This window comes from Phaenicophaeus curvirostris, chromosome 1, assembly GCF_032191515.1.
Source record: "Phaenicophaeus curvirostris isolate KB17595 chromosome 1, BPBGC_Pcur_1.0, whole genome shotgun sequence".
Taxonomy (NCBI): domain Eukaryota; kingdom Metazoa; phylum Chordata; class Aves; order Cuculiformes; family Cuculidae; genus Phaenicophaeus; species Phaenicophaeus curvirostris.
Window position 1 is genome coordinate 6,825,163 of NC_091392.1, and position 27,355 is coordinate 6,852,517.

At 43.6% G+C, this 27,355-nt stretch overlaps 1 protein-coding gene across 4 annotated transcripts in view; it reads left to right on the forward strand.

Annotated features, from left to right (window-relative positions):
- CAMK1D (calcium/calmodulin dependent protein kinase ID) overlaps positions 1 to 27,355 on the forward strand; it is a 231,728-nt gene that overhangs the window by 126,437 nt on the left and 77,936 nt on the right. For all 4 annotated transcript variants that reach the window (XM_069871533.1, XM_069871701.1, XM_069871789.1 and 1 more), the window contains one exon: positions 13,484 to 13,558. In XM_069871533.1, the coding sequence (XP_069727634.1) occupies positions 13,484 to 13,558 (75 nt within the window). The remainder of the gene's footprint in view (positions 1 to 13,483; positions 13,559 to 27,355) is intronic.

Genomic DNA, 27,355 nt, shown 5'->3' on the forward strand with positions numbered 1-27,355 from the left:
CAGCTGAATTACACCACAATTGATTCTGCCCATTTCTGCGAGTTTTCTTTCTCTTCCATCCCTCTGCTTCTTTCCTGAACACGGTGTGCAAAACAAACCCAATTGTTTAGCCTGGAGAAGAGGAGGCTGGGGTTGTTTAGCCTGGCGTTGTTTAGCCTGGAGAAGAGGAGGCTGAGGGGAGACCTTATTGCTCTCTACAACTACCTGAAAGGACGTTGTAGAGAGGAGGGTGCTGGCCTCTTCTCCCAAGTGACAGGGGACAGGACAAGAGGGAATGGCCTCAAGCTCCGCCAGGGGAGGTTCAGGCTGGACATTAGGAAAAAATTTTTCACAGAAAGGGTCATTGGGCACTGGAACAGGCTGCCCAGGGAGGGGGTTGAGTCACCTTCCCTGGAGGTGTTTAAGGCACAGGTGGATGAGGTGCTGAGGGATATGGTTTAGTGTTTGATAGGAATGGTTGGACTTGATGATCCTGTGGGTCTCTTCCAACCTGGTTATTCTATGATTCTATGATTCTATGATTCTAGCAGTGGAAGCACAAAACACGTTTTTGTCTCCAGTATCTCAAAAGACTGAAAGTAAAATAAGCCTAAATGTGAGTAGCCTTCATTTAAGATTTCAAATTGTGTGTTCAGTTACGGAAGACTGAAACTGTTTTTTCCCTTTGCCATTAACTGCTGTGCAGAGAAGTGGCTCCAGGACGTTCAGTAGTCCTGCTGCTTTCACACAGGAGAAGTGAATCTGCCTTTGAGTCTGGCTTTCTCTGCACTGTGATTGAGGACAGTAACTCATAATGAACACGGAGCAGTGTAGTTGTCCTCTGAGATCAATCCCCCTCTGTGTAGAGCTTTCCCACTTACTCTCTTATGGTATAGGGCGTATATGACTCACCCGAGGGCTATTGGCACTTCCCACAGGCAACTGGAGGAGCAGTCTTCTGTGTAGGAGTGTCCTAATGCAGCAATGATGAAACGTGGAAACCTGCCTAGCCTCTCACTTATCCTTCTGTCTTTCTCAATAAATAAAATAAATTGGCTTCCCAGCAACTTGATGGGAAGGAGGTTTTTTTTCTGGCAGGTTGCTGCTGATGAATTTGTCATGTGGTTCATCCCTGCAGACTGAGCATTTGAGTCAGACCACTGCCAAGATGCCAACTAAGGATTGCCCCGGAGCCTGGAGAGAGCTGTGCTCCAGCATCCTGGTCTGCTGGCTTCTCCACTCCCTGGGCACAGGGCCTTAGGGCCAGCCAGGTGGGCAGGGTGCTAGCAAGCAGAGCTGATGCACAGTGGTCCTAATGACACAAATACTTGATTAAGACTCAAAACCAGACGTGCTAGGAGAAGCAAAGTGATTATTATTATAACCTCTGTACCCATAGTATCTCCCACCACTTGTGGATATCATTTGCTGTTCTTCCTCGTAGGACATAACTGCAGCTGAGCAAATCTGACAGTGTTGGCCAGGCACTGAGGAACTGTAATGGGCTTTAATTATTATGCACACACTCAAGCTGACAGGACACAATCAAGGCTTGTGATTTTCTAGGCTACCTATCAACAATACGTGGTAGCCCATTCTACAGAGCTGAGCATGCGGGGACTCACGAGGTTCATCGAGGAGCGATAAGCTTATGCTCAGGATGTCATTTGTACTTGGTTGACCGTTTGCTTATCTTCTTCTCTTGTGGAGAAAATGCAGTTTTAAGGTGTAAATCACTTTGGATATGACTGTAAAGCACAGCTCTGCTTTGTGCTGTTAGCCAGAGTGCCCCTTTGGTTACATTGCTGTCCACTGAGTACATAAATAGTCTTCACTTTTGTACTGTTACTTGTCCTTATAATCAGCAGTATAGGTCCACCTCTCCAAGGCTAGGGTAACCCAACAGCTAAAGAACCTGTACAAGCCACAGCTGGCAGTCTTAGCTCTGTCACATCTCCTGGGTGATAGCTACATTTATTTCCTACATAATGGAATGAAATACTTGCTTTTATTACATCTTGCAGTCTTGTGCTTGTCCAAACAGCCAGTTATCCTTGGGTTTGGTTAATTTATCTATACAGGTGTGTGAGTTGTATAACATTCACCCTTCATTAGTATGTATTCAAACCAGCGAAGGAGATAACAGTAGACAACAACATCCCTGTCTCTGTGTCAAATAGGTTTTTCACGGATGGCAGAGCTTTCTTTTCAGAATTGTAGTACCCGCTGCCAGGCTTCAGATATAACTGAATGTACATGTACACATTGCACTTATCTGAGAATGAGGAGGCTACAAAAAGAACATTATACCAGTTATTCGGCTCTTCATTCACTGTAGACTAACAAGAGCTTCTCATTTTGTGAGGCAAGGTACAAGGATTGTTGCTCTGTCCACAACCAGATCACCTTTCCAAGAGTGTCAGTCATCCTTTAGGGCAATGTTTTTCAAAGGTTTTTCAAATAAAGCCTTCTTTTTTCTTCACCTGTCATTGCGTGAAACCTCTCCAGAGCAACCCACCTCAGCCCAGGAGCTGCTCACCACCTTTAATTGCATGAAACTCCTTGCAGCTCTCCAGCAAAGGAGTGGGAATCAGCTATAATTACTGGCTGCACATGTAAATCCACACTCCTCCACACTGGCTGCTGCCAACAACTAAAAAATGGTTCACTGGTTTTGGCATTGCAATTCTTGCAGCCACTACTTTTACTTTTTCACCTTTAATGATTAATTCATCATTGATATTTGTTTTGATGTGTTTCAAATTAAACAGTCTGGAGGTTTTTGCTCAAGCTTTGCAAGCCTTTTTGAAAACTGCCTTTTGGGATCCACCACTTGGAAACTGTCGTTCTGATGGGTTGGTCTGCTTCTCATGGAAATCAATGGTACTCCTGAAATCAGGGATGGCACTGACATGGGGATATTCCTGATGACTTAAATGGGCTGCAGGTCCTAATGTAGGAATCCAGGGATTTCAGAAGTTATTTGATTCTAGTCTTCCTGCTGGAGCTGTAATTGTAATAGAAAACCCAGAACTTGAATTTCTTTTACTTTAAAGGTATTTACAGCATTCACATGAAAATACTTGGGACAAGTGGACACAAGGTCAGCACCCATCTACAGATGTGCAATCTAGGAATACCTAATTTTTATTCTTGAAGGGCCTATATTAATTTATTATAATGAACTTATGTGGGATTATGAAGTTCTACCAGGGCCTTGCAAAAACCCATATGTCTGTGCCAGAGATGTTCAGCCTCTATCTCAGTTCTGTTGTGATCCAGTACGAAGCAGATCAGGGCATAGCCTCAGCCTGTGGGCTCACTCATTGCATGTTTAATGGACTCAGCAGCTTACCTGGCACAACAGTTGTTGTTTCAGAAACGGGCAGGATGCTGCCTCCACCATCCTTTTTGCATCATGCCTGATGCACTTCCTGGAGGAAAATACTTGTACTTTGGGCCTGAGGAGGTTCATACACCTCTGTCTCCTTCCCAAGAGGGAACCAAGATATTTTTTAAGACGAGCAAACAGTCCCCTCTTCTTCAAGCTGTACTGCTGTGCAGTGTGGTGCGCGCCACCACACAGACTGCAAATGCCTCTGGCCGTGAAGGAGCCAGACCAGTCTCTGCTCATGGCTTCTAGAGAAATTAGAGATGAAGAGAAGAATTACACTACTAGGGAGTATAACACAAAGTAGGGAATGGATCAGAAACTGTGAGGTGTATGTGGGTAGGTTTTGTCACAGCCAGTGAGCTGCTTAACTACACAGCTCAGGTTTCCAGCTGCGAAATATCTCCAACTTGACATTATCACTGTGAAATCATATGAGAATATTTTATGAACGTGGTATGTAAGGCTAGCAGTCGCAGTAGAAGACACCCAGTGCTGGGGAAGAAACACCGTCAAAATATTTGGGAAGATTTAAAGATCTTCACTCTTGAAGAGTAACTGGAGATCACAGAGGTGGTGAGTAGGATCTGAAAGATTAAATGGAGAGAGGTCAAGTTGTAAAAGCATGAGACAAGGCTTCCTGACATCTCCACATCATTTCTCCTCTGTGTAGTGGGTTATATCCTCATGTAAGCCCTGGAGAAGAGAGCTGCACTGATGGCAGAAACAGCCAGCATCCTGCTAGGACACGGGCTCAGGACAAATCCCATCCTGGCTCATTTGTTTGTGTATAGGAAATTATATGCCAAATTCAAGTGTAAGGTCCTGAATTAACTCAATTGGCATAAAATGTTTATTTAAAAAACTTCACCATATTCTACAGCAAATAGAAGTGGGTCTTTTCATAGAATCATAGGATGTTCCAGCCCTCTGAGTACCTTTTTGGTCCTTCTCTGGACCAGCACCAACAGATCTATCTTTCCTGTGCTGAGGGCTCCAGAGCTGGACACAGTACTCCAGGTGGGGTGTCAGAAGAGTGGAGTAGATGGGGGAATCACCTCCCTCGACCTGCTGGCCACACTTCTTTTGATGCAGCCCAGGGTATAGCTGGCTTTCTGGGTCACACGGACCTGCCTCTCAAGCCTGTTAAGGTCCCTCTGGACAGCGTCCCTTCTCTACAGCATGTAGAGAACTACACAGCTTGGCGAGCATCGGTCTCTCTCCTGCATTTTGGCTGCCCCTGCTTCCTTTGAATGCCTGCTCTGAGCCACTTGCCACTTCCTAGCAGCACTAGGACTTTTTTTATCACAGTCCCCTCTTCAGTCACAGCTGAGGGAAGGTGTATGAAGTGAATCATCTCTCCATGCCTGCCTTTGTGTCCCATCTCCTAGGGCATTCAAGGTCTTTCTCTTCTGGCCAGTTTTTCAAAGCAGACGGGACTCTATTATGCTGTTTCCTTTGTGTTCCAATAAACCTGACAGAAGCATAGAGATCTTAAAGATACTAGTAAAGATACTAATTTCCTTCATGTATTATGAGCAGACTGTGGTTTGGAGACAACATATGACCTCAAAGTTCAACTCTTCGGCATTCCAGCCACAGAGATTTAGCTAATCTGGTCAGGCATTCAACATATGGGCACTGAACCATCTGGCTTTGTGCTGGAATTAGCTCTCCCTTGCCCAGTCATTAGATCAAGCAAGGTGATATGAGCAATGTGGGTGGGAACAAAAGGTATCACGGTGGTAGGAGATCAGAGGAGGTCAAAACCACCGTCTGGCTGTGAAACATAGTTAGCACCATTTCTGTTTCTGCTCATAAACACATGTTCTCTTATTTTTAATGCAAGGGAATATTCAACACAGAATCCGCTAAACCTCCTCCAGCTCTTTCAATAAGCAAATTAAAGATATAGCCTCTAAACCCCCCAGCAATCTAAATGCACTAGTAGAGAAAAAGCAGATGTTTTGTCTTTGTAAACTCTGTAGAGCCACCTTCACTAAGAAAAAATGACATCTGCTTGGTTTTGTTCATGTCTCTGCTCTGTGTCTAGTTGAGGTTTTGCTAACTTTCACATTATTTGCATGTTTGTGAGTGAGAGAGAGGGAGACTGCTGATTTGAGAGGGCGGAGAGCAAAGCCCTTTCTGTAGCTGCAGAACCTGTCACTAGTACAGTGTTCTTGTTGACTGTGGGGTGGAGGAACAGTGCATTGGGTATCAAGCAGCAGAAATAAATGTCAGTGCCATTCAACCTTCCACCTTTCTTCTAAAGTTGTCTTTGAAGATGTCCATTTCGGGGTGGGGGTGGGGGGTTGACTCGGTGGCATGAACCTGATAGCCTTTTATTCACCACATGCTGCCAAACCCTTGGATAATACTAATCCAAGGATGCAACTCCATGTTGGCATGAACATTTTTAAATTTGTGCTCTTCCAACCCAGAACTTCATTTTTGTGTTTCAAAGAAGGCAAAATAAAACAACACCCTTTTTCCCTCTGTAAGCTTTACTGTGAACAGCCTCAAGCTGTGCAATTCTTACGTTCTTCTTGTGAACTGCTTGTAGCTGCTTAAAGTCATCATACAGTGCTGCCAGCAGACTTTTTCCGAATTAAGCAATGGTAGTATAAAAGACAATACCATTAAATGGACTGAAATTATCAATAAGACAAAAGCTTTCAATCTGTGATATAAAATTCCACAAGACAGGTTTTGCCCTGTTTAAGGGGGAAAGAGCTGCTATTAATGTCGCTTTTTACAAGATACCAAAGGGTCTGTGGATCAGAAAGAACTGATAAATATTGACTGTGCAAAAAAAGGCTTGGACTGGAGCTTATGTTTCTTCTTTGCACACCAGAAGGTCCGTATGGGAGGGAAACCTGGACAATGAGAGATGTGTCATGAATTCTGCTCATGCAAATATCAGTGAAGCTATATGGGGAGTATCGATCTGTAAAATACCCATCCTGGAGGATGTGTGGGGCCTATGGATAAGAAAGGGAGAGGGTAGAGTTAGAGAATTGGTGCCACACATCATACATATCCTGTTTATTTTCACCGGTCCAAATTATAAGAGTCCTTACATTGAGGTAAGGCACTGCAAATCCCATGGGCAGCATCAGTATTTGGAAGTTTTTCCAGACTAGGAATGGCAGGCAGAGCTTTGCTGCAGTTAGCCAGCCTTTGCCAGGACAACTATTGGTTTCCTTCGCTTTACCAACCCTTGCAATCTCACCCCTTTCCCCTCTTAGCAGACTTGTCACATTTTCCCCTTGGGAGTGGGCTAGTTTGTTCCCATGAGTTCTCACATCATTATGAGCCATCTTGAAGATTTTTTAGTAGTTTCCTTCCATGTGGAAAACCTATTGTGATATTATCAGTCTGTGTGAATATATGTGAGACTATCCTAGTATTTGTTGAAATTATTGGCTTGTTTCAACCAAATAAGACAGCTGAACAAAGGTGTCTTCTATGTCCTACAGAGCAGAAGCTGTGATTTAATCTCTTCCTTTGGGCATCTAGTGAATTTATCAAGACCAGTAACCCTTATGCTGCTGGTAAAACTCTTTGCAGGTTATATGTGGAAATAATGGAACATTTATTTGCAAGGACACTTGGTTACTCAAAGCTACAAATCCTTACAGACTTGGCCTTTGTTAGTTCTGGCTTTCACAATTTTTTTTTGCTTTCTTGTGGCATTTTATCCATGACATGTGCTGTTCATAGAGGTGCAGCATTAAATGTCACATCTTGCAAATGTAACTAACTCAGAAAGAGTTGTTGAATAGGAAAACTGCCCTACTTAAAAGGCTTTCACGTTTGCCCAAGGTTTTTGTATAGTGCTCTCCTAAGTTATCCTAGTTTTCACTTTTAAATATGATAGTTGTTAATGGAAGTGATTCAATCAGAGTTTATAGCATGCCTATGTAGCTGGGATATTTAACATGCTCTCCCAGCAGCTTGATAACCAAAGCAACAGCGAAATCTAAGTCCTCTGCTTTGCTCTGTGCAGAATGCTACCCCTCTAATTACCGATCTGCTGCAATTTGTAATCAGTTTTTTTACAGCAGTTTGGCCTCTGGTATGGTCAGGAGCTGTCAGAGATGTACAGGAATCATAGAATCATAGAATCACCAGGTTGGAAGAGACCCACCAGATCATCGAGTCAAACCATTCCTATCAAACACTAAACCATGCCCCTTAGCACCTCGTCCACCCGTGCCTTAAACACCTCCAGGGAAGGTGACTCAACCACCTCCCTGGGCAGCCTCTGCCAGTGCCCAATGACCCTTTCTGTGAAGAATTTTTTCCTAATGTCCAGCCTAAATCTTCCCTGGCGGAGCTTGAGGCCATTCCCTCTTGTCCTGTCCCCTGTCACTTGGGAGAAGAGGCCAGCACCCTCCTCTCTACAACGTCCTTTCAGGTAGTTATAGAGAGCAATGAGGTCTCCCCTCAGCCTCCTCTTCTCCAGGCTAAACACCCCCAGCTCTCTCAGCCGCTCCTCATAAGGCCTGTTCTCCAGCCCCCTCACCAGCTTTGTTGCTCTTCTCTGGACTCGCTCCAGAGCCTCAACATCCTTCTTGTGGTGAGGGGCCCAGAACTGAACACAGGATTCAAGGAAGCTCAGTCACTAAAAGATTTAGTTTCTTTAAGGTGCATAAACTTCCACATTTTAATCCTTTGCTTCTTAAAAGCAATGTCTAGCCAAAAGCCCATTGAATTTTTTTGATCCCCCCCCAGTGTTGAAGTGAGTTTTACCCATTAGGTTCAGTTCTGGTCTATGGGACCAGTGTCCTTCTGCTGGCAGTGAGTGGGAGGTGGCAGCTCAGTGGCAAGGGTGGATTTTAGCATCACTGAAGTCCCGTGCCACGTACTCACCGCTAGTCCAACACCACAAGTCACCCAATTTGGCATGATGGAAACTGTCACACAGGGCCAAATGCCACTCCTGGTCAAACCGAGTCCTGTTTCTGAGGGATATGGTTTAGTGTTTGATAGGAACGGTTGGACTCGATGATCCGGTGGGTCTCTTCCAACCTGGTGATTCTGTGATTCTGTGATTCTGTTTCAGAGACAGGTTTCAGCTCCTTCAGAGGCAAAAATGTCTGCTTTTCAGGAACACTGAATGCTGTAGCAGTCGGAGGAAAAACACAATTTCCCTATCAGTGCTTTTGTGCAATGACTCTACAGCAAACAAAAGGGACCAGTCTGTGCTTGGGACTCTGCCGCAGATCCAGTGCTTTTCCATGAGCCTTCGTTTGCACAGCTGCGGAGCTCAGACGAGTAACCCAAAGTCATTTGTTGCCCAGTTCAGTTTGGTCCTTTAAGTCTAGGCTGGCTGCTTATAAGTTAAAATATTGCTCAGGTGCAACGTTGCCCCCAATGATTTGTGTTGCTGACATGTTTGTAACAGCATATGGGCAGAATCACAGACCTGAAAGGCCAGACAGGAAACTTGATATTTTTGCATGGTTGCAGCAAGCCTTGTGGCTCATTTCTGCCTCCAGCACAGCATCCAAACCAGTGCCAATCTGAAAATGGTGAATTTATCTTTTCATTCGGTTTCTGTCCTGGTTTCTTACTGGTATTAATCACTCCTCATGGGTTTTGTATACTTAAATTTCCTTAACAGTTGCTTCTAGATTTATTTTGCTCTTCTTTGTCCCTTGGATTGCAGGATCTCATGGGGCTTGTAGGGTTAAGAGTTTTGAGAGACTTGGTTAAAGTATTGGTTTGTATTTTTATTTCTAGACACCTTCTTTCTGTCATTGATGAAAATGAGCTAACTATCAGCGGCCAGAGATGGCACAGTGCCCTTCATGTCACAGATGGGGGAATTTGCTGGGACATGCCAGGGTATAGGAGATGAGAGCAGCACCTGGGGTCTTCCAGGAAGAAGGGAGAACATTGGTAAGAACAGCGAGTGTGATGAAGGAGAGGTTGAAAAGGTAGTAAGGGAGATTGCCTTAGCTGGATGTTTCCTTGTTCATAACAATTTATGTAGTCTGATAAATTTGCTTTAACCAAGCCTTTGTTTTGAGGTTCATTTTTGGGGCTTTTCTTCTATTTTTTGAAACAATTCATGGAAGCTGCTGTCACCCCAACCCCTGTCTCCTCTGCTACAGCCATAATGCTGCACCATCAAGTACTGCAACAACACTGATGCATTGCTTTGCGCAGAGTTAATCCAGGGAAGGTCTTTCTATTGCAGCATAGGAGCCATATGGCAGGAAGGAGGGAGGCCAGAGAGGGAAGACAGAGAGGAGAAAAAGGCTGCAGAGAAGTGCAGTGAAGATCCTCTCACTGAGATGGGAAGCAGAAGGGGTTTTATTAATATGGCCTGTTAGTTATGATAATTCTCTAGGGTCAAGAGATCTGGTTTCTCGGCCCCTTCTGCTCCCTCATCTCATTTGATCACAGAAGAATTTCTAGCTTTCCTGCTCGCCGCTTCCCCTTTTGTAAAATGAGAGCAGCACCTTTTTGAAAAATAAAACCTGTCAGGTCTTGAGGAGGTCAGATAGTCCAGTGAATATTGCAGCTAAGCGAAATCACAGCTGGGGCTGCATGAAGGTATTTGGAGGCTTAGCAGAATGAATACTCTGAACTTTATAGAGATTCACTCAGTGCTTCTAGAGGGGTATAAAAGCAGAGTTAATTAAGCCATAGATCCTTCCTGATCTATGACCATCAACTATCTGCCATTGCACAGTGCTTTCCTCAGCTCTTGATGCACCTGAGCACCCATGTAAGCCAGTAGAATCATTGAATAGTTAGGGTTGGAAAGAACCTTAAAGTTCATCTGGTTACACTCCCCCTGCCATGGGCAGGGACATCCCACTAGATCAGGCTGCCCAAGGCCCATACAACCTGGCCTTGAACACCTCCAGGGATGGGGCAGCCACAACTTCCCTGGGCAACCTGTGCCAGTTGTCTCACCACTCTCATGGTGAAGAAATTCTTCCTAATGTCTAGTCTAAATCTACCTTTCTCCAGTTTATATCCATTCTCCCTTGTCCTGTCACCACAAGCCTTTATGAATAGTCCCTCTCCAGCTTTTTTGTAGGCTCCTTTCAAGTACGGGAAGTTCGCTATAAGGTCTGCTTGGAGCCTTCTCTTCTCCAGGCTGAACAACCCCAACTCTCTCAGCCTGTCCTCATAGGGAAGGTGCTCCAGCCCTCAGATCATCTTTGTAGCCCTTCTCTGGACTCGTTCCAACAGCTCCATATCCTTCTTACGTTGAGGATTCCAGAACTGGACACAGTACTCCAGATGAGGTCTCACAAGCATCCATTCAGTCCTTCCCCGATGCCCATCACGGCTCATCCACTCACAGAGGAGTGGGACAGACTTGTCCCGGTCCCTGTTGGCCTTCGTGGCATCAGCAAAATGCGAAGTTGATACCATACCCAATTTCCAAACACTGAAGTGTTATTGTTGTGAATAGTATTCATCCCTGAAGGGTTGATTATTGCATAGCGAGGCTCTAGGTAATTGCTTGCCCAATTTTAAGGAGAAGAAAGGAGCTCCGAGTGAAGGACAGAGGAGCAGGCAGCTGCTGGCTGCAGTGACCTCTGCTGGGAAGCCCACGGCTGCTCTGATGCAGCTTCAGCATCACAACCCACAACTTGATCCAAACCGTGGGTTTCTCCCCAACTGATTTCCTTCATTTTTTTCTTTTAAAAATTCAGTTTTCTTTTAAATACTTTGTCATTTGAGATTCCGTCTGAGTAGAGAAATTCTGTGTGGGACATGCTGCTTCATTTGCAGGGGTGTGATGTGGACATCACCAGGAATATTAAGCACTGTGTAACTCCATGATTAAGGTCTTGTTGGTCTTTTGGAAGCTGAGAGAAAGTGGGAAAAAAAGCCTCCTTCCCATCTCAGCAAGCCCCTCCAGTGCAGCGGCCGCCAGCAGTTGGGGTGGCTGATGTGTGCAGGCATCACATCTGAAAGGAACATCATCTTCCAAGTACTCTCATCCCTACAGGGGATTTCTCTCTTTATGCTTTGGGGGTGATTCAGCTTCTGCTGCCTTCTTCTGGATTACAGTTTATATTTACCATCTCCCTGAATCCCAGGCACTCATATCCTGCATCTGATTTCAAAGAGGGGAAGAATGGCTCAATATAGAGGATTCTGCAGTGGCAAGACTAAACACTTCACCCCCATCACTTTTAAACTGAGCAAGCTCATCTACCTTCAGAGAGTGCAGTGATGCAGTCCCCATTTGTTTTGCAAATAAGAAAGGGATTGCAAATAAGAGGGTCTTGTGGCAGTTCTCAGTGTGTGGTGTTGCATGTCTGATGAGCTCTTCTCTGGCTTTTGCCTCCCTGGCTGGTTGCCTTTGTGGGTAACCCACCCATTTGCCACGTGTGTGACCGTTATGTGTTGCTGACAGCTGTCTCAGAGGAGGTTAGTTTGGTTTGTAGAACCCCTGAGGTTCTCAAAAATGGAAGTGCAAAGCATTAATATGTGTGTGGTAAAAACCACACTGCAGACTTAAGTTGGAGACCCTAAACAGATGGAATATTATTTGTATTAAAACTGCCTCCTTGATCGTAATGGTATAAAGTGCACAAGTGCGTGTGTGCATAGAGGAAAATGGGGAAATACATACAATAATTTCCATTAAAAGTGACTACTCACTTGAAATCTCATTTGGGATCCTAGTGTACCTTTGACTAACTTGAGCAATGCAAGACTGCCCTTGCCCAAACTGTAACCCTTGAGGGACCACGTGCACAGCAAAATAAAGGTTTCCAAACATGTGCTGTGTAAAGCCGAGTGGGTGGTGTATTGGTTTCCTTTTGTCAATATTAAGAACTTAATTTGTAATGCAGTCTACCTGGGAAATTTTGCAAAGATATCATGGGATTTTCCAGATATTTATGTAGAGCGAGGAGTTTACTTAAGTATTTGTTTCTCTGACATCCTGTGACGTGTTGTATTTAGTTCACTTATTGTTGTCAAATTCCCTGTGCACAAAGGTCCTTATACGAATGCAGCTTTTGATGACTGCTTACGGGCATAAATTCAGGTCAGTCATAACATAATCAGTGAATTCAAAGGAAATTAGATTAGTCTCTGTTTTTATAGGAAAGATCCTGGCGGATGCAGGGCACCTTCTGCTCTCAGCGTCTTCACACAAGATGCTAAGGCACTTGGGATCATTGAGGATGAGGTCCTGACACATGATTAAACATTTTAATTAAGCTACTTGAACCTTAAAACATGTAGAGATGATGCACTTTTAATTTCTTTCTGAATAAGTCCATCTGTTGGTTAATGGGTGGTCTCTGCTTAGCATTTCCCAGGTTTCTCTTGCACTTAAAATGGTTGTCTGCAATTGGTGTAATTAATATTCTGACCCCTTGGGTTCTGCTGGTAGTCTCTATGGGGTTTGCATGAGTTAAATGTATCCTTTGAAATTATTTTTAAGAATTTAAGGAGCAAACCCAGAGAGGCATTGCTCTAGTAGTTAATTAGATGTGAGCTTATAGAGATGATTTTTCTCTTTAAAGCTAACATTTTTGATGAGAGGCTCAGTGGGAATGATTGGTGGGAATGATGAGGGTATAAAAACCTCATGAAGATGCTTGGAGCTGTTGCACTGAAAATACGTGGTACTTAATAATGGCACGGGGAAATCTGAGGGTCCAGACCAGATTTGCCATTGGAGCAGGGAGAATTGGGTGGGAAGGAGCATGAGGCTGTCATACGGTTGCTGCCTACTTGTGCAGCTTCTGTGTGGGGGAAAATCCCTGCCTTCTCCCTGCCAGCCCACACTCCGCTTTGCTGCTCTCCTGAGACTTCAACCTCCAGCCAACCATCTTCATGCATCTGACATGGAAACTGTAAACCCCTAATGTCCCAGATACTTAACCCTTAAATATTTTGGCTTCAGAGAGGACTGAAGTAATTTTCTATGACTAATAGCAGTATTCTGGGCTGTGAAGCAATCCTCACCCTTTACTTTGATCAAGATTATATTTTATGATGTTGAATAAAGCACTGACAAGTAGTGTCTAAATAAAATATAGCTCTATGTTTTGCAGCCATGTAAAGAAGTAAAAGTCAGTATTTCATCTTATCTTATCTTGTCTTATCTTTCTTTAGGATTAAGCATGAAAATATAGTTGCCCTGGAAGACATCTATGAGAGCCCGAATCATTTATACCTGGTCATGCAATTGTAAGTACTGAAACTGATGATATTTTTGTGTCAAAATTGCCAGCTCTTCTTGTTATGGTTTTGTTCTTTAGCTCAAAAGATGGGATATGTGAGAGGTATTTGTCTTGAGTGCTGCAGTCTGCAAAATCCTCGTCAAGTAGTTAAAAATGCACCTCCAGGCCTGATGGGATGGCCTGTTGTGAAATTGGGAACTGAGATGTTTCGAGAGTAGTCTCACCCAAATCAAGCCAGAACAAAGAGGAGATCTTTAGAGGATTAGAACTGGCTCTGTTCGTATGGAGTTGCCATGGTTTAGTTCTCTGTGACTCAACACATGTCTCGTCTTTCCTGAGGAGTGGTGACCTGAGATGCCACTGTCTGCCTCTTCTTCTCCATTTTTGACTTCTGTGACTGAGAAGATCAGGATCCCATCAGCTGCATGATATGCTGCGGCTGACCTGATCTTCCCATCACATCCATCTGGCAGGGGGGAGGGAAATGATGTTCATACTACTTTATTTTCTTCTCCCTCTTTCTGAAATCAGTTAAAACCCATGATTTGAAGTTAAAATTTCTTGTTACCATCTGTAGTCTCTCAATGTTAAGGTCACCTCAAACAAGAGCAGAGTAGACAGGGCAAAGGGATAAAGCACAGGTGCAAAGAGCCAGGTGTGCTATAGAGAAGCCTGGAGCATCTAATAGAGGTGGCTCTGGGCTTAAATACCCCATGGGAGGCCCTAAGAAACCATGCTAATCCATTATCTGCTGGTAATGTTCAGGCATGAAGATGTTGTTAGAAGCTTTTCTACTGGCAGTGTGAGACGAATAGTGCTCTGTACATTTTTAATCTGGTTTTGTGGCCCTACATTTCAGCCCAGGGTTCTGCAGAAGAACTTGCATGGGAACATCAGCAGTGCACAAAGTCCAGCAAACCAGCTGGGTGGTGGGTAGCACCAATTTTGTGACCAGTTGATTTACAAATCCTTGTTTCTGTTTAATCTCTTTAGGAAAAAAAAAATCAATATTACTCCTTATTATTAGCTTGCTTAATGTAGTGTAACCCTCACTTTTCCAAATTTCTTACATCATTGGGTTATCTGAAATGTAGATCTGTAATCACAGGTGACATAGTATATATATTAGAATAGATTTCTACTTGCACGCAATTCAACGCATACTAGGAAATTATCTTTTCTGTTATAACTGTATTTGTAAACCCAGCCAAGTAATTTTCCAAGGGCCAGGCATTTAGCTGTTCCAGATGGACACAGCTTCACTGATGCTCACCAGGATGAGGTGCCTGTCTGAGGTCAGTAGCCAGGAACCTGTCAGCAGTGTTTGAGGCAGCAGCTCTGAGCACTCCCCAGCCCCAACGAAATGGTGCATCTTGTGTTACAAGGTGAACCAAGGTGTGTACAAATGCATGGAACTGAATCTGCCAGGGAGCAGCATTAATGATTTTTATCAATTGATGAAAAAAAAACAGGAAAAAATCCTCAAAACCTGCATTTTATTTAAGTATGAGCACACACTTGAATGCAATCAAGTGACAGCACCTTAACAAATGCCCATTGACGCAAAGAGCCTGTGTGACAAACCTTGTGTGTGTGCATGCTCTTAATCTGCCTTAGTTATGGGGTACAACATGTTAGCTTAAGCTTAATTTTATTAAAGTTATTTGATGTTGTGCCAAGACATTGCTGCCAGTAACGCATTCCTTGCTGCTGCAAATCAAGTAAGGCCATGTTGTCCTCTGTTCTGCAGAGGATGTTTCCAGGGAATAACCTTTCTTGGAAAAGGGTTGTGTTTTTCCAAGGTGGAGAGGACAAGATGGCCAGGTGTTCACCCTTATCACTGTGGATGTTGCGTTAAGGATGGTGCAACATCTGCACTGCCTCTGAGTTTTCATCAGTTGTTGGGATTGGGATCAATTGTCATCAGCAGTTGAGCAGCAACTCTGCAAAGTCTAGAAGGTTCAAAATCAATTCTGCATGCCTCCTTTCCCAATTTCTGTCTGGAAGAAGGCATGCACAGATAATTTCTTGTTTCCAAGGTAACACCAACTTGTTGATACAATAGCTGTGAACCATTGCATGGCGTGAGGTATCTATTGTTTACATCTCTGCCCTATTTATTATTAGATTTCTCGTGGGGGTTTTAGCTTCTGATTTTTGTGTACTTCTCCTAAACAACATAACAGTTGCCTACCTTTAAAACTGGGCTTTGATATGAAGTAGGAGGGGTTCTGTTAAAGCAGCTTTCAGGAAAGAGCATTTAGATTAGAAAAACAATGGGGAGGTATAAAATTATAGCCACTCGAAGACCAGTATCATGGGCACAACAAATCCCAAATCCATATGCCCTTCTCCCTGGCTCATTGCTTGCTAAGTGAGCACTCACTAATGTTTACCAAGGGAGATTTTTTTTGTTGCATAGACAGCTTTTTCATTACCAGCCTTTATACCACACCTTGCAATGTTGTGGAAAATCCACATTACAGCCCCTGAGCATCTTGCAGCACCTCTGTGGGAGAAGGCTTCTGGAGGGAGACCAAGCCTCCCTGTCTATGCCTGCCCCTCTAGTACGTCTACTTTTACTTGAAAGCCCTGCTTGTTAGCAGGCCAGCTGAATGGATAAATATTGCACCTTGTTTATTCTATCAAAGATATGGGCAAGCACAGGTGGCAATGTCTGTGCTGCAGTTGATAGGAAAGGAGGTGAAGAGGTGGCTGTCCATGCATACTTGACAATTTATTCCTGCTGGTCCCTCTGGGAGCTCTTCCCAGTGTTTCATAGCTGCTGAGGAATCTGTCCTCTATGTTTCCTGGCATGTTCATGGGGAAATTTGATCTCTGGCTTTGGTTTCACTACTTTGTTTTAATGTACATTTTATACAAGCCATCATAAAACTGTTCAAATTGTCAAAATCCTCTTATTGCAAGGTAGACTAGAAATCTGCCTTCGAGGTCTCCAGATTTGACAGCTTGGAATTTCATGTGCTGTCTCAACGCATTAACCCATTCCTTAGAAGCAGGTGGGCCATTTTTTCTTCATTTGTTTTCCCAAAATACAGGATGTTCCTGTATTCCTGTCTATGTCCTGGGTAGCATCATAAGAAGTGTTACCAGCAGGTTAAGGGAGAGGATTCTCTCCCTCTATTCTGCCCTCGTGAGCCCTCACCTGGAGTACTGCATTTGTCTTTGGAGTCCTCAGCACAGGAAGGACATGGATCTGTTAGAGTGAGTCCAGAGGAAGGCCAAGAAAATGATCAGAGGGCTGGAGCACTTCCACCACGAGGACAGGTTGAGAGAGTTGAGGTTGTTGAGCCTGGAGAACAAAAGGTTCCAGAGAGGTCTTATAGGAGCCTTAAAGGGGGCTACAGGAAAGCTGGGGAGGCACTTTTTTTCAGGGAGTGAAGGGATAGGATAAGGAGTAATGGTTTTAAGCTGAAAGAGGAGAGATTTAGATTAGATAATAGGAAGAAATTTTTTGCTGTGATAGTGATGAGGCACTGGCAGAGGTTGCACAGAGACACTATGGATGCCTTATCTCTGGAAGTGTTCAAGGCCAGGTTGGATAAGGCTTTGAGTGATTGGATCCAGTGGGAGGTGTCCCTGCCTATGGGAGGGCATTAGAACCGGATGATCTTTAAGGTCCCTTCCAACCCAAGCTATCCTGTGATTCTATGGTTCCAATCCGGTGACTCTGAGTTTGGCAAGTTTATGGACAGCTACCTGATCTCTTTTGCCCCAAGCAGCATTGCTCACATTTGGTAAGAGAGGGTTTTACTGGTGGAGCTGCAAAGCAGAATACAGATGTAGGATAATCACTGCCTCTCCTGTGATGATTCTGCTAAAATTTTGCAGGCACCAGAGAAAAGCACTGTAGAGCATTTAGACTTTGTCATATTTCCATTAAGATTATTTGCTTTAAAACTAAGAAAACACCTGCTCCTTTCCATACTTGGATTTCCTATAGTATCATTAAGACCTACACAAGCAACAAAAACAATAAAATACTCTGAAAGTGTCATTCCTTCTGGATGCTGGGTGGAGTTTCTCTAGGGGATATAGTAGAAGACAGGGGGAAATAAAGTGCTTTCAGTTTTATTGAACTATGTCTTGGTGTGATAGTAAACTTCATTAGTGAGGTGTTACAGGATTTTTGGTTGCTATTGGTGCCAGCTGGCAAGAATTACTCTACCATATCCTCTAAGCTATCTGCCTTGCTTCTCCTCGTCATTATAGGGGTGTATTGTGAGACCCCGTGGTGGTTAGTATTCTCATATTGTCAGTTACTAATCTTTCATAGACATAATCAGATGCTTTGCATATTGATAATTCATTTGCTGCACACTGGAAAATGATGCTTAACAATGGATTTACACTAACATATCTTTTCCATCTGACTGTTATGGGACTGTTTGCAAACACAGTTTCTGAATATTCTGCCTGGGCAGGTCAGAGCAGATTCCCAAAGCTCGATTCTGACTTCATGTATATTGTTCACGTGAACTGAAGAGTGAAGCAGTGAAGTTTGATATCCTGCAGATTTTTGTGCAGCCTGTTTTAGTCACAGCCACAGAACTGGGACTGTTGCCTCTCTGAAAGGATATTGGGCCACATTAAAAATTGATGAAGGCATTAATTTCCTTGTTCTCCTTTATTTATCCGTGTTAGCTTAAACTGTGTAGGAACTTAATATTTTTGGTATCTCTACTCTTCTGTTAAAGTTGCTTGAAGTTCACCCGGTAGTTAAGAAGTTACGACGGATGGCAGACAGGGATGGAGAGCCATTGCTTCTGGAAAACAGGCTAAAAATAGGTCTAAGAGGCACCTCCAAAACTTGTGGAATTCATCTGCCTGTCCCAGGGTAGGGTATGCTGCCTGTAACGGCTGATCAGCCTCAGCAGATGTTGTTCTAAGCTGTTCCCAAAAATCTCCAGTTGCATTTTCCCCAGGGAATCAACACTATTGCTTAACATCCTTATGGGTACAGAAAAATTCCTGACTAAGTCTTCCAGGTTGTAGTTTTAACCTGCGATGCTAGAAGACTTATTTCTCTAATTCCTCCTGATGGTAACGAGACTGTTCAAATGGGGAAAGATTACAGGAAATCATTTAGCTAGGTAAGTAATGATTGAACTTGAACACTCACCTCTGAGTTTCTCTGCCTTTTTTTTCACAGTCAAGAATACTGCTCAGTTCAGAGGAATTCCTGTTAATTCCAGGATATAGTTAAAGAAAGTGAAAACCCTACTGCCAGGCTGGTAGAGCTTTCCACTTCTTGGGAGGGGCTGTGCTCCTGAAGAGTGGGTCTGATCATCTCAGTAGGGTGGTGCCTTTACCTGGATCCTGACATCTGGTGCTTCTGATTCTCCAAGGAAACTGAAGTATTTTCCCTGCATGAGGTCATTTGAGGTTTTGAGGTCTCTGCTGAGAACAGGCTTTTAGGGTCAGCAGCCCAGCTCAGCCAACCCTGTATGCTTCTCCCTACCTTTGCAAGAAGACTGGCCCAAACTGAGCCTAAACCCCTGACTTTGGAGTTTTTCCAGCTTGGCATCTTAACTCTGCTGAATTATTCAGATGAATTCCATCAGAGAAAAGCCAAGATGACGGGCGATGCTTCCTGCTGGGTGCAAGTCACGCACAGAGGAGAGCCTTGCCCAGAAGTTTGCAGTCTCAGTGTCCCAGTGTCTGATTCCTGCTGTTTATCAGCTCTCCCCCACCACACCCAAGCACCATATAACCATCTGAGGGCTTGGGAGGCAACTCAAATGGACAGATACCTAGCATTGGTAAAATCTTCAGGAGATTTTATTATTTCTGGAACTGCAGTGCTTGTGATTTGCCTTTCACCTGTATGTTTTGCAAATAAATAAGCAAAGCACTAAGTCATGATTAAGTGCTCAGTTCCCTTTGTTTTTTGAAAGCCCAATGCCTGAGCACACTCCAAGAGTAGCCAAGCATGGATGGGGTGTGCAAGTGAAATTTCAAAGAAAACATTCAGCCTCCAAGAAAAACAACAAACAATAGGGGGAAGTGTCGTGTTTGCCAGGTTCCTTAAGGAGTCTATCAAGGACACACTGTGTTACAAAACAGTGATACAGATGCCAAGCAGCTATCACATCAGGATGCTAATTAAAGCAAAACATAGTTCTGCCACACTGCATTCCTTCAATGAGATTTATTCCCATACTTGATTTTTTTTTTTTTTTGCGCCTGTAAAGCATTGTGCAAAAGACAGAAGGAAATATCTCTGCATTCATAATGGGATTTATATGGATGATAAAAGCAAGATGTGTTCTTGAGCAGCAGAAAAGCACCTGTGAGAAAAACCTCAGCATCACGTTTTTCTGTGGTTAGTGTTATTATCATTAGTAGCAATAACTGTAACAGTAACAGGAGAATCAACACTGGTAATGAAGAACTGGAGCTGGTGACCATGGGCCAGAGGATTCAGTTTGGTTTGTGGTACAGAATGGGAGACCAGCTGCACGCCCATAGCCTGCTCTTTTTTATTTCCAATACTCGTGGCTCAGAAGGGCCAGCCAGAGGTAGTGCCTGGCACCCTTTGAAAATACACTGGGTCTATGCTGAAAGCCTTGGATCCCATGCTTCCAGCAGTTCTTGGTGCTACACAGGAATAAGATGTGTGGCAGATGTATGTGGCAGATGGATCTCATGGGTTGGGACATTTAATAGTTGGGGCAGGGAAAGATCTGTTCCCAGTTCCTGGTCAAGTAAATATACATGAATTTCATATTAATCAGTTGTTGTATAAATTGTTTAATTGTTTGAGGGTTTTCTTGGCACAAATACTGCTTAAGAACTACATCACCAGGAAGGTTGATGCACATCTGAACAAGCCAGGAAGGACCCTGCAAGGTGACAGGGGACCTTTGCTTGGACTTTGACACAGCTGAGCAGAGACTTAGGGGTTCTAGCTAGGGAAGACTTAATTTCCTAGCAGCTTATAGAGTGAAGCATGATTGATCTGAACTGCTTCCACTTCTGCAGCCTTCAGCACAGGAAGGATACGGATCTGTTAGAGCGAGTCCAGAAGAGGGCCAAGAAAATGATCAGAGGGCTGGAGCACCTTCCCTATTGGGACAGGTTGAGAAAGTTCGAGTTGTTTAGCCTAGAGAACAGAAGGCTCTGGGGAGACCTTATAGGAGCCTTCCACTACTAAAAGGGGGCCTTACAGGAAAGCTGGGGAGGGCTTCTTCATCAAGGAATGAGTTTTAAGCTGAAAGAGGGGAGATTTAGATCAGATATTAGGAAGAAATTTTTTTGCTGTGAGGCATCGGAACAGGTTTCCTAGAGAAGCTGTGGATGCCCCATCCCTGGAGGTGTTCAAGGCCAGGCTGGATGAGGCTATGAGCAGCTGGGTCTCTTGGAAGATGTCCCTGCAGATGGTAGCGGGTTGAAACTGGATGATCTTTAAGGTGTTTTCCAACCCAAACCATTCTATGATTCTATGATTTGGGCAGAGCAGCTTTCAGGAGTCTGCAGTAGAACAAGAAACAGCACTAACTACACCCTGTGGTTGCAAAAAGCCTTTTGCAGCTTCTATGGGCAAGAGTTTTTTTGAACTGGGGAAGATGGTGCTATAGAAGGCACAGCTCTCCAGGGATGGATCCAGCTGGTGAACATGGAAAGCAAAGTGGGACGACAGAAATACGATTGAGCTGGTATGACACGACTAGGTGCATCAGACCATGATTGTGGGAGAAGCACTCACAAAAATGGACCCTGGGCCCATTACAGCCTTCAGTATGGACGTATTGCAGATGTGGGCCCAAAATGCAGAACTGGGATGCTAGAATTTGAAATTGTCCATGTTATTTGGGCATGTGCAATACAGGTTTTGGTTGCATCCTGTTTCTAGTGCTTAATGCTGTCAGAGCATGGCCTATCAGTATCACTCAAAAAAAGACATCCTAAAAAAATCATACCTTAAAAAAATCTTTGAAGGTGCATGGACTGAACAACACAGGTAAAAGGCTAAAGGAGTTAATCTTTCTGTGCTTCAATACTTTCCAACTAGGGCTTTGCAAGCTGCTGACCACATAATAAACTGACCCCTGGCATCATGCCCCTGGGAACTAGGCAGGAGTTATTAATCCGGCATCAGTTTCACATCTCTTTCTTTGGGGAATAAAAGATTGTTACATCAATTGGGTTACACTGGTGAGTGTGGGTGCTCAATGTGAAAGAGTATCTCCCCTTTTCCAGTAGCTGAGAGGTTATAAGCATGCTGGGCAAGATTGATGACGTGGTAGAGATCAGGACATAGGCAGAATTTTTGGTAGCAGATTAACAGACCACAGAGCGAACTCCAGGATGTCTTTTAGACACCTGTAATTGTGTGGGTTTTGTACGATCCTGTAAGTGTGGTATGTGCTCATTGGGTGGTTCTAGCTGCCCTTAGCACCTTGAATTTTTCTTCTGCTTTTCTGTGGCCATGGTAAGACTTTCAGTAGTTTCTGCTCCCTGTGTCCCCTCCAAACACAGCACCTTCTCCTACAAATGGCGTTGAACAGCAGCCCTGTTGCTTCCTTGTACTGTTTTATGAGTAAGAGCTTCAGCTATGGCTTAGAGCAGGAATTCAGAGCCCATGGGCATTTGTTTAACCTTCCTACAGCAACACAGGAATACTGAGAATCTTCTTCATCTTGGGAAGTATGAAAAATTTTCTCATAATTTCCAAAACCACTTATAGGCAGTCACCTTTGACAGGTGTAGACAATTGTCAACATCATTGCTCCTAAGCTTGCACTCATTATTGTTAGCTTAGTCTGATGTGTCCCATTATGGACTCATTTGCAAGGCAACACTGAGGTTGTTTTTTTTAATCAAAGCACTACGCTACATCTGATGGAGAGTGATTTTTTTCCCTGTTGCCTTTGGAATAAAGAGATAATGGAGAAATGTTTCCACATTTCCATTGAGCGGGCAGCATTATAATGTTGTTTGCTTTTACAGAAACATGAACAGGTTAGTTGGATTTTTTTCTTTAAGAAATCTGTTGTTGCAAAGCTGCTGTTGTCAATAAGGGGAAAAAAAAGGCTTGGCCAAAATTCTACATAAACATTGTTCTAATGTATTATTCTTTAAAGTTACAGAAAGATTTGAAGGGCTTTTAAGTCAGACAAGCATATCTGATTATTTTCCTGTACTTACTACAGTAAACAAGTACTTTCTGAGGGTTATTTGATGCAACATGTGGTCCCCAGCAAGGGCCAGTATCAAATCCTTAGCAGGAGAGTATGGGCTTTGATTTTTTTCCCAAAAGTGAATTTTGGCAGCATTGGCTTGAGTTTCTTCTGTCAGCCCACCAGCAGTTCCCTTGCTGTCCCCAGTTAGGGCTCCCTGATGCAGCTGGGCACAGGGGCGTATGTGCCTGTATTGTATAGCTTGGTCTGTTATAGGCAGTTCATGGGGCAGCAATATATATCTGCCAGTAATCCTGTATAATATCACTGCTTCCCTGAGAGGACTGAGACCTTTCTCTCCGAACAGGAGGCAGGTGGTTATTTAGAGCCCTGGCAATTTTCTTTCCATTTTCTTGACTTTAAATAACCGTCTCCTTCCTTTCATGCCTTGCCCAGAAGTTTCAGTGCTGGTTACTAGATGTTCACGTAGTCACTGAATGAGTCTTTTACATTTAGTTCTGCATCTATCAGTACCTGGTAATTTACACTGTGGTGCACTAAAACCAATTAAATAGCTGGTGTTTCATTCAGGAGGAAGGGGCTTTGCAGCAAGGTGGATAATAAACATTCAGTCAGTATGTGCCACAGTATGAGAATTCATTATGATATGGTAGGATCCCTCTCAGGCACGATGTGAATGGTTACACTCGTTTAAGCAGAAAAGGACTTTCATAACAACCTGGAAAGCTTTGAAGTGAAATAACACAGCATGGAGGCAGGATGCAAAATGAACATTTGCGTTCACAAGTCCGTTATTCTACATAGCAAACCCATTATTAAAAAGTTGTTTTTCCCTCTTGAGTTTTCTTCTGGAGGAATTTTGCATGGACAGTGGCAAAGGGGACAGTAGTAGGCTCATGAGTGTTGCATATCAGTGTGTACCAGAGAACAAATTTTAAGGATTTTTGTGGCAAAATACTTTTTGTGACCTCACCCGGAGTATTGCATTCTGTTTTGCACAAGAAGGGCATGGATCTCTTGGACCAAGTCCAGAGGAGGGCCACACAAATGATCAGAGGGCTGGAACACCTCCCATAGGAGGATAGGCTGAAAGAGTTGGGGTTGTCCAGCTTGGAAAAGAGAAGGGTCCAGGGAGACCTTACAGCAGCCTTCCAGTACTTAGAGGGAGCCTGCAGGAAAGCTGGGGAGGGACTCTTGATCAGGGAGCAAAGAGACAGGGCAATGGGGAATGGTTTTAAGCTGAAAGAGGGTAGATTTAGATTAGATATTAGGAAGAATTTTTTCTGCTATGAGGGTGGTGAGGCACTGGAACCGGTTGCCCAGAGAAGGCATGGGTGCCCCCTCCCTGGAGTTGTTCAAGGTCAGGGTGGATGAGGCTTTGGGCAATCTGACCTAGTGGGAGGTGCTCCTGTCCATGGCAGGGGACGTGGAAATAGATGATCTTTTTAAGGTTCCTTCCAACCCAAACCATTCTATGATTCTATGAAAAACCAGGTTCAATTTCCTAAACATGTTCATATCTCAGCTCCAACCTCTGTTCTTGGTAGTATAGTCAATTAGGTTACTCTGATCAAGGGTCTATCGGCAACTCCGGAGTCAGTGTTGGGCTAACTTGTAGTGGTATTTTTATTGCGTTATCCAGGGGCTCTGTCTACATCTTCTAGAAGGACACATTAAGCGAGGAGATCATGAAGTATTATCATCCCATTCATATTCACAGTGAAAGAAAAGATCTCTTGCTTTACATTTTGTTTGATACTTGCCCCAAAACCTCTAAATAGGGCATATTTTTAAAGCCAGGAAGATTCATAGTTTTCTGCGGCTGGCCTGCGGGTCAGGACTCCAAAAAAAGCTTGTGTAAAAGCTAGAATTCTTAATGGAAATACAGGTTGCTGTTGAAATCCTGTTTTGAATTCTTTTTGTAGTGCTGTGGTTACATAAACTATTTTCATAGGAGCGCAAAAGTTCTTGCTATAGTTTTCTGCATTAAGCTTTCTCCATGGAAAATTATTCAATGGAAAATAAATCTGGAGGATTTGAGGTTTTTCTTTTTTTCTGAAACAGCAGTTGGGTCTGCTCTAGCCAAACTTTTACTTTTTTAAGCATTTTATAGAAAAAGAAAATACTGCTGGTGAAGCCTTTCTTTGATGCATTTATAGAACATGTGCTCATTTTATTCTGATTCATGCCATGTGGTTATATCTTAGCCTGTAATGGCCATTTTTTCCCCTTAAATTGGAGGAAAAGTGTGTTCAGAGACCCAAATACTTATGTCATCTTTTCCCTTCTTCTCAAAGACAAAATTCCCATTTGAGGCTATGTGATCCTGGCTTAGCTGTAAAAGGCTTTCTGTACTAGAGCCCTGAAAATGCTTTGGACGAGTTTGATGTTTATTCTATTGGATTATTCTGTTGGTTAGTAGCATTTAACCACTCTGTAATTATATTTTCTTCACCCCTAATTGATGGTACTCTAGGAAGCACTGACATCCTTGGTTGAGATGTAGTAGAGCCTTTATTTGCCTGAATATTCCTGAGGAAAGAAGATATCTCTCCCCAAAATGCATTGTAATGAAAAAGAATTCAGAAATAGAATTTGAAATCCTATGAGAAAGAGCAGAGTTTTTAAGAAATATATATATGCACACAAAGAGGCAGCATTACTAACAACAGGGTCTGGTATTCGTAATGTTAAAAGCCAGTTAGCAAAATAAAATCCATGCAACTGTTTATTTCTCCCTTATGGGTTTTGCCATTGAAAATCTGCCGTGAGTCTCGTACGACTCCAGAAGAGGGGTTATTCCTTTAGGAGAAAATGGGGCCAAACATCTGTCCTGCCATCGTTATGAAGCTTCTTGTTGTGTAGGTGGTGTTGGATATAGGCAGTCCTGAAGCTCGTGATCACCCTGTTGCGAAGTGTTACACAGTACCACTGGACAGGAGAAGTATAAACATAATTAAGTGATTCTCAGCAGTGAAGAGGAAAATTGCCTCGCTCTGATTACTCACCAGTGTTATCTGCTGGAATATTTATCTCACTGCACCCCAGGGTATTTTCCATCGATTAATGCTTGTTTCCCTGTACGCATGTGGTAGGGCCATTTGCAGAAAGTGCTTCTGATGTTGTGCTTCTTGGGGCTGGAAACTCTCTGCCGGAAGCTTTTAAATCTGCTCTTTCCAGCTGGTTTTGCAGCTGGATTTGCTATATAGAGGTTTTGCTTCATACTGATGCTCTCTTGCACAGTTTGAAGGCTGGCAAGGGAAGTGTAGGTAAGATTTCTGTCACTAGAGATTGAATCATACTTTAAATCTGATGAAATATATTTTAAAAGGCACATTACCCAGGGAAATGCATTTTATCTTGCACCCTCTTTCCGCAGAAGCTCAGTGCAGTTGTAGCAGAGTCCTTTTCATTGCTATTGAAATGTGGCCACTCTCAAGAGAGCTGCAGCAGCTCCTAGAAACAGTATATGGGAAAATTGCAAGTAGAGACCGTTTTGCTGCTGTGTAGGGGCATTTACTTTATAATGAGCAGGAGTAAGGAGTGCTGCCTGCAGGCAGGACCTGGCAGGAGCAGCCAGGGCTGCTGCCTGGAGCACTTCTCTCTGAGAGAGGTGCCTTTCAACAGTTTCTTCTTTAATCCTGACCCTACCTGAGCTGAATTAACTCAAGACATTTGCTAGTGCATTTATGGCTGTATATTTTTAAAAGTTTAGTACAAAAAAGCAACTGTTTTCACATGCAAAGAACAAAGGGAAAGAAAAAGAAGAAAATAAAATAACTACATAGCTGCCTGCTGTGCGTGTAGCTGAAGGTCCATCCTGAACATCCTTTTCCTTGGAGTATGCTGTTAAATGTGACCAGGTGGTAGTCATTTAATATGTTGCCAGCTATGCCTGGGCTTCTTTCCTTACCTCACATCTGCTCTCAGCCCTCTCCACTTGTGGATATCTTTATTCAAGGTGTTTTCCTGCACAAGGTGTTTTGTTGCAGGTTTCCCTTGTCACGCAGGTGGATGGACTGCTCTCCAGAACTGCAGCACTGTTGTGTGCCAGAGACATCCCAGAGGGGACTGCACTTGACACTTATCTCGTAGTCTGCTATAGGTCACCTAATGCCAGTTTGTACATAACCAGCCCTTAGATGCTGGCAGGAGGCAGGTGTGGGTATATTTTATTGCTCGGATGCTTTTCTTGGTGTGTGACAGCCTCTGGAAAGGCCAATGATATAATGGTGTACCACTAGTATCACGAACGACCACTGCAAATACCAGTCAGCTGTTAATGAGTCAGGAAGGACTGGCTGGCTCCAAATATCTGAACGCCACTGCGTGCACTGCAGGCACAGCCCCTGGAACAGGGGCTCCTGTTGCCACCACAGGGACACTGGCAGGGGAGACAGCTCACAACTTGAAAGAGAAGGATGGAAAAGCAGAAACTGAGCCATATGGTAGAAAAAGTAGAAGCAGACACAGCATCTCAGTGGTAGGTGCTCATTAAACTGTCTCTGATGTGCTGGGAAGTCTGAGTGTATTCTGCTAGAGGAATTGCAATGTTCTTCTGTAAGCTAAAAGACATAGCAGTGCAGGGTGGGTGATGGACAGGCCTCTTTATCTATGGAAAAATATTCTACCCTGTTTAC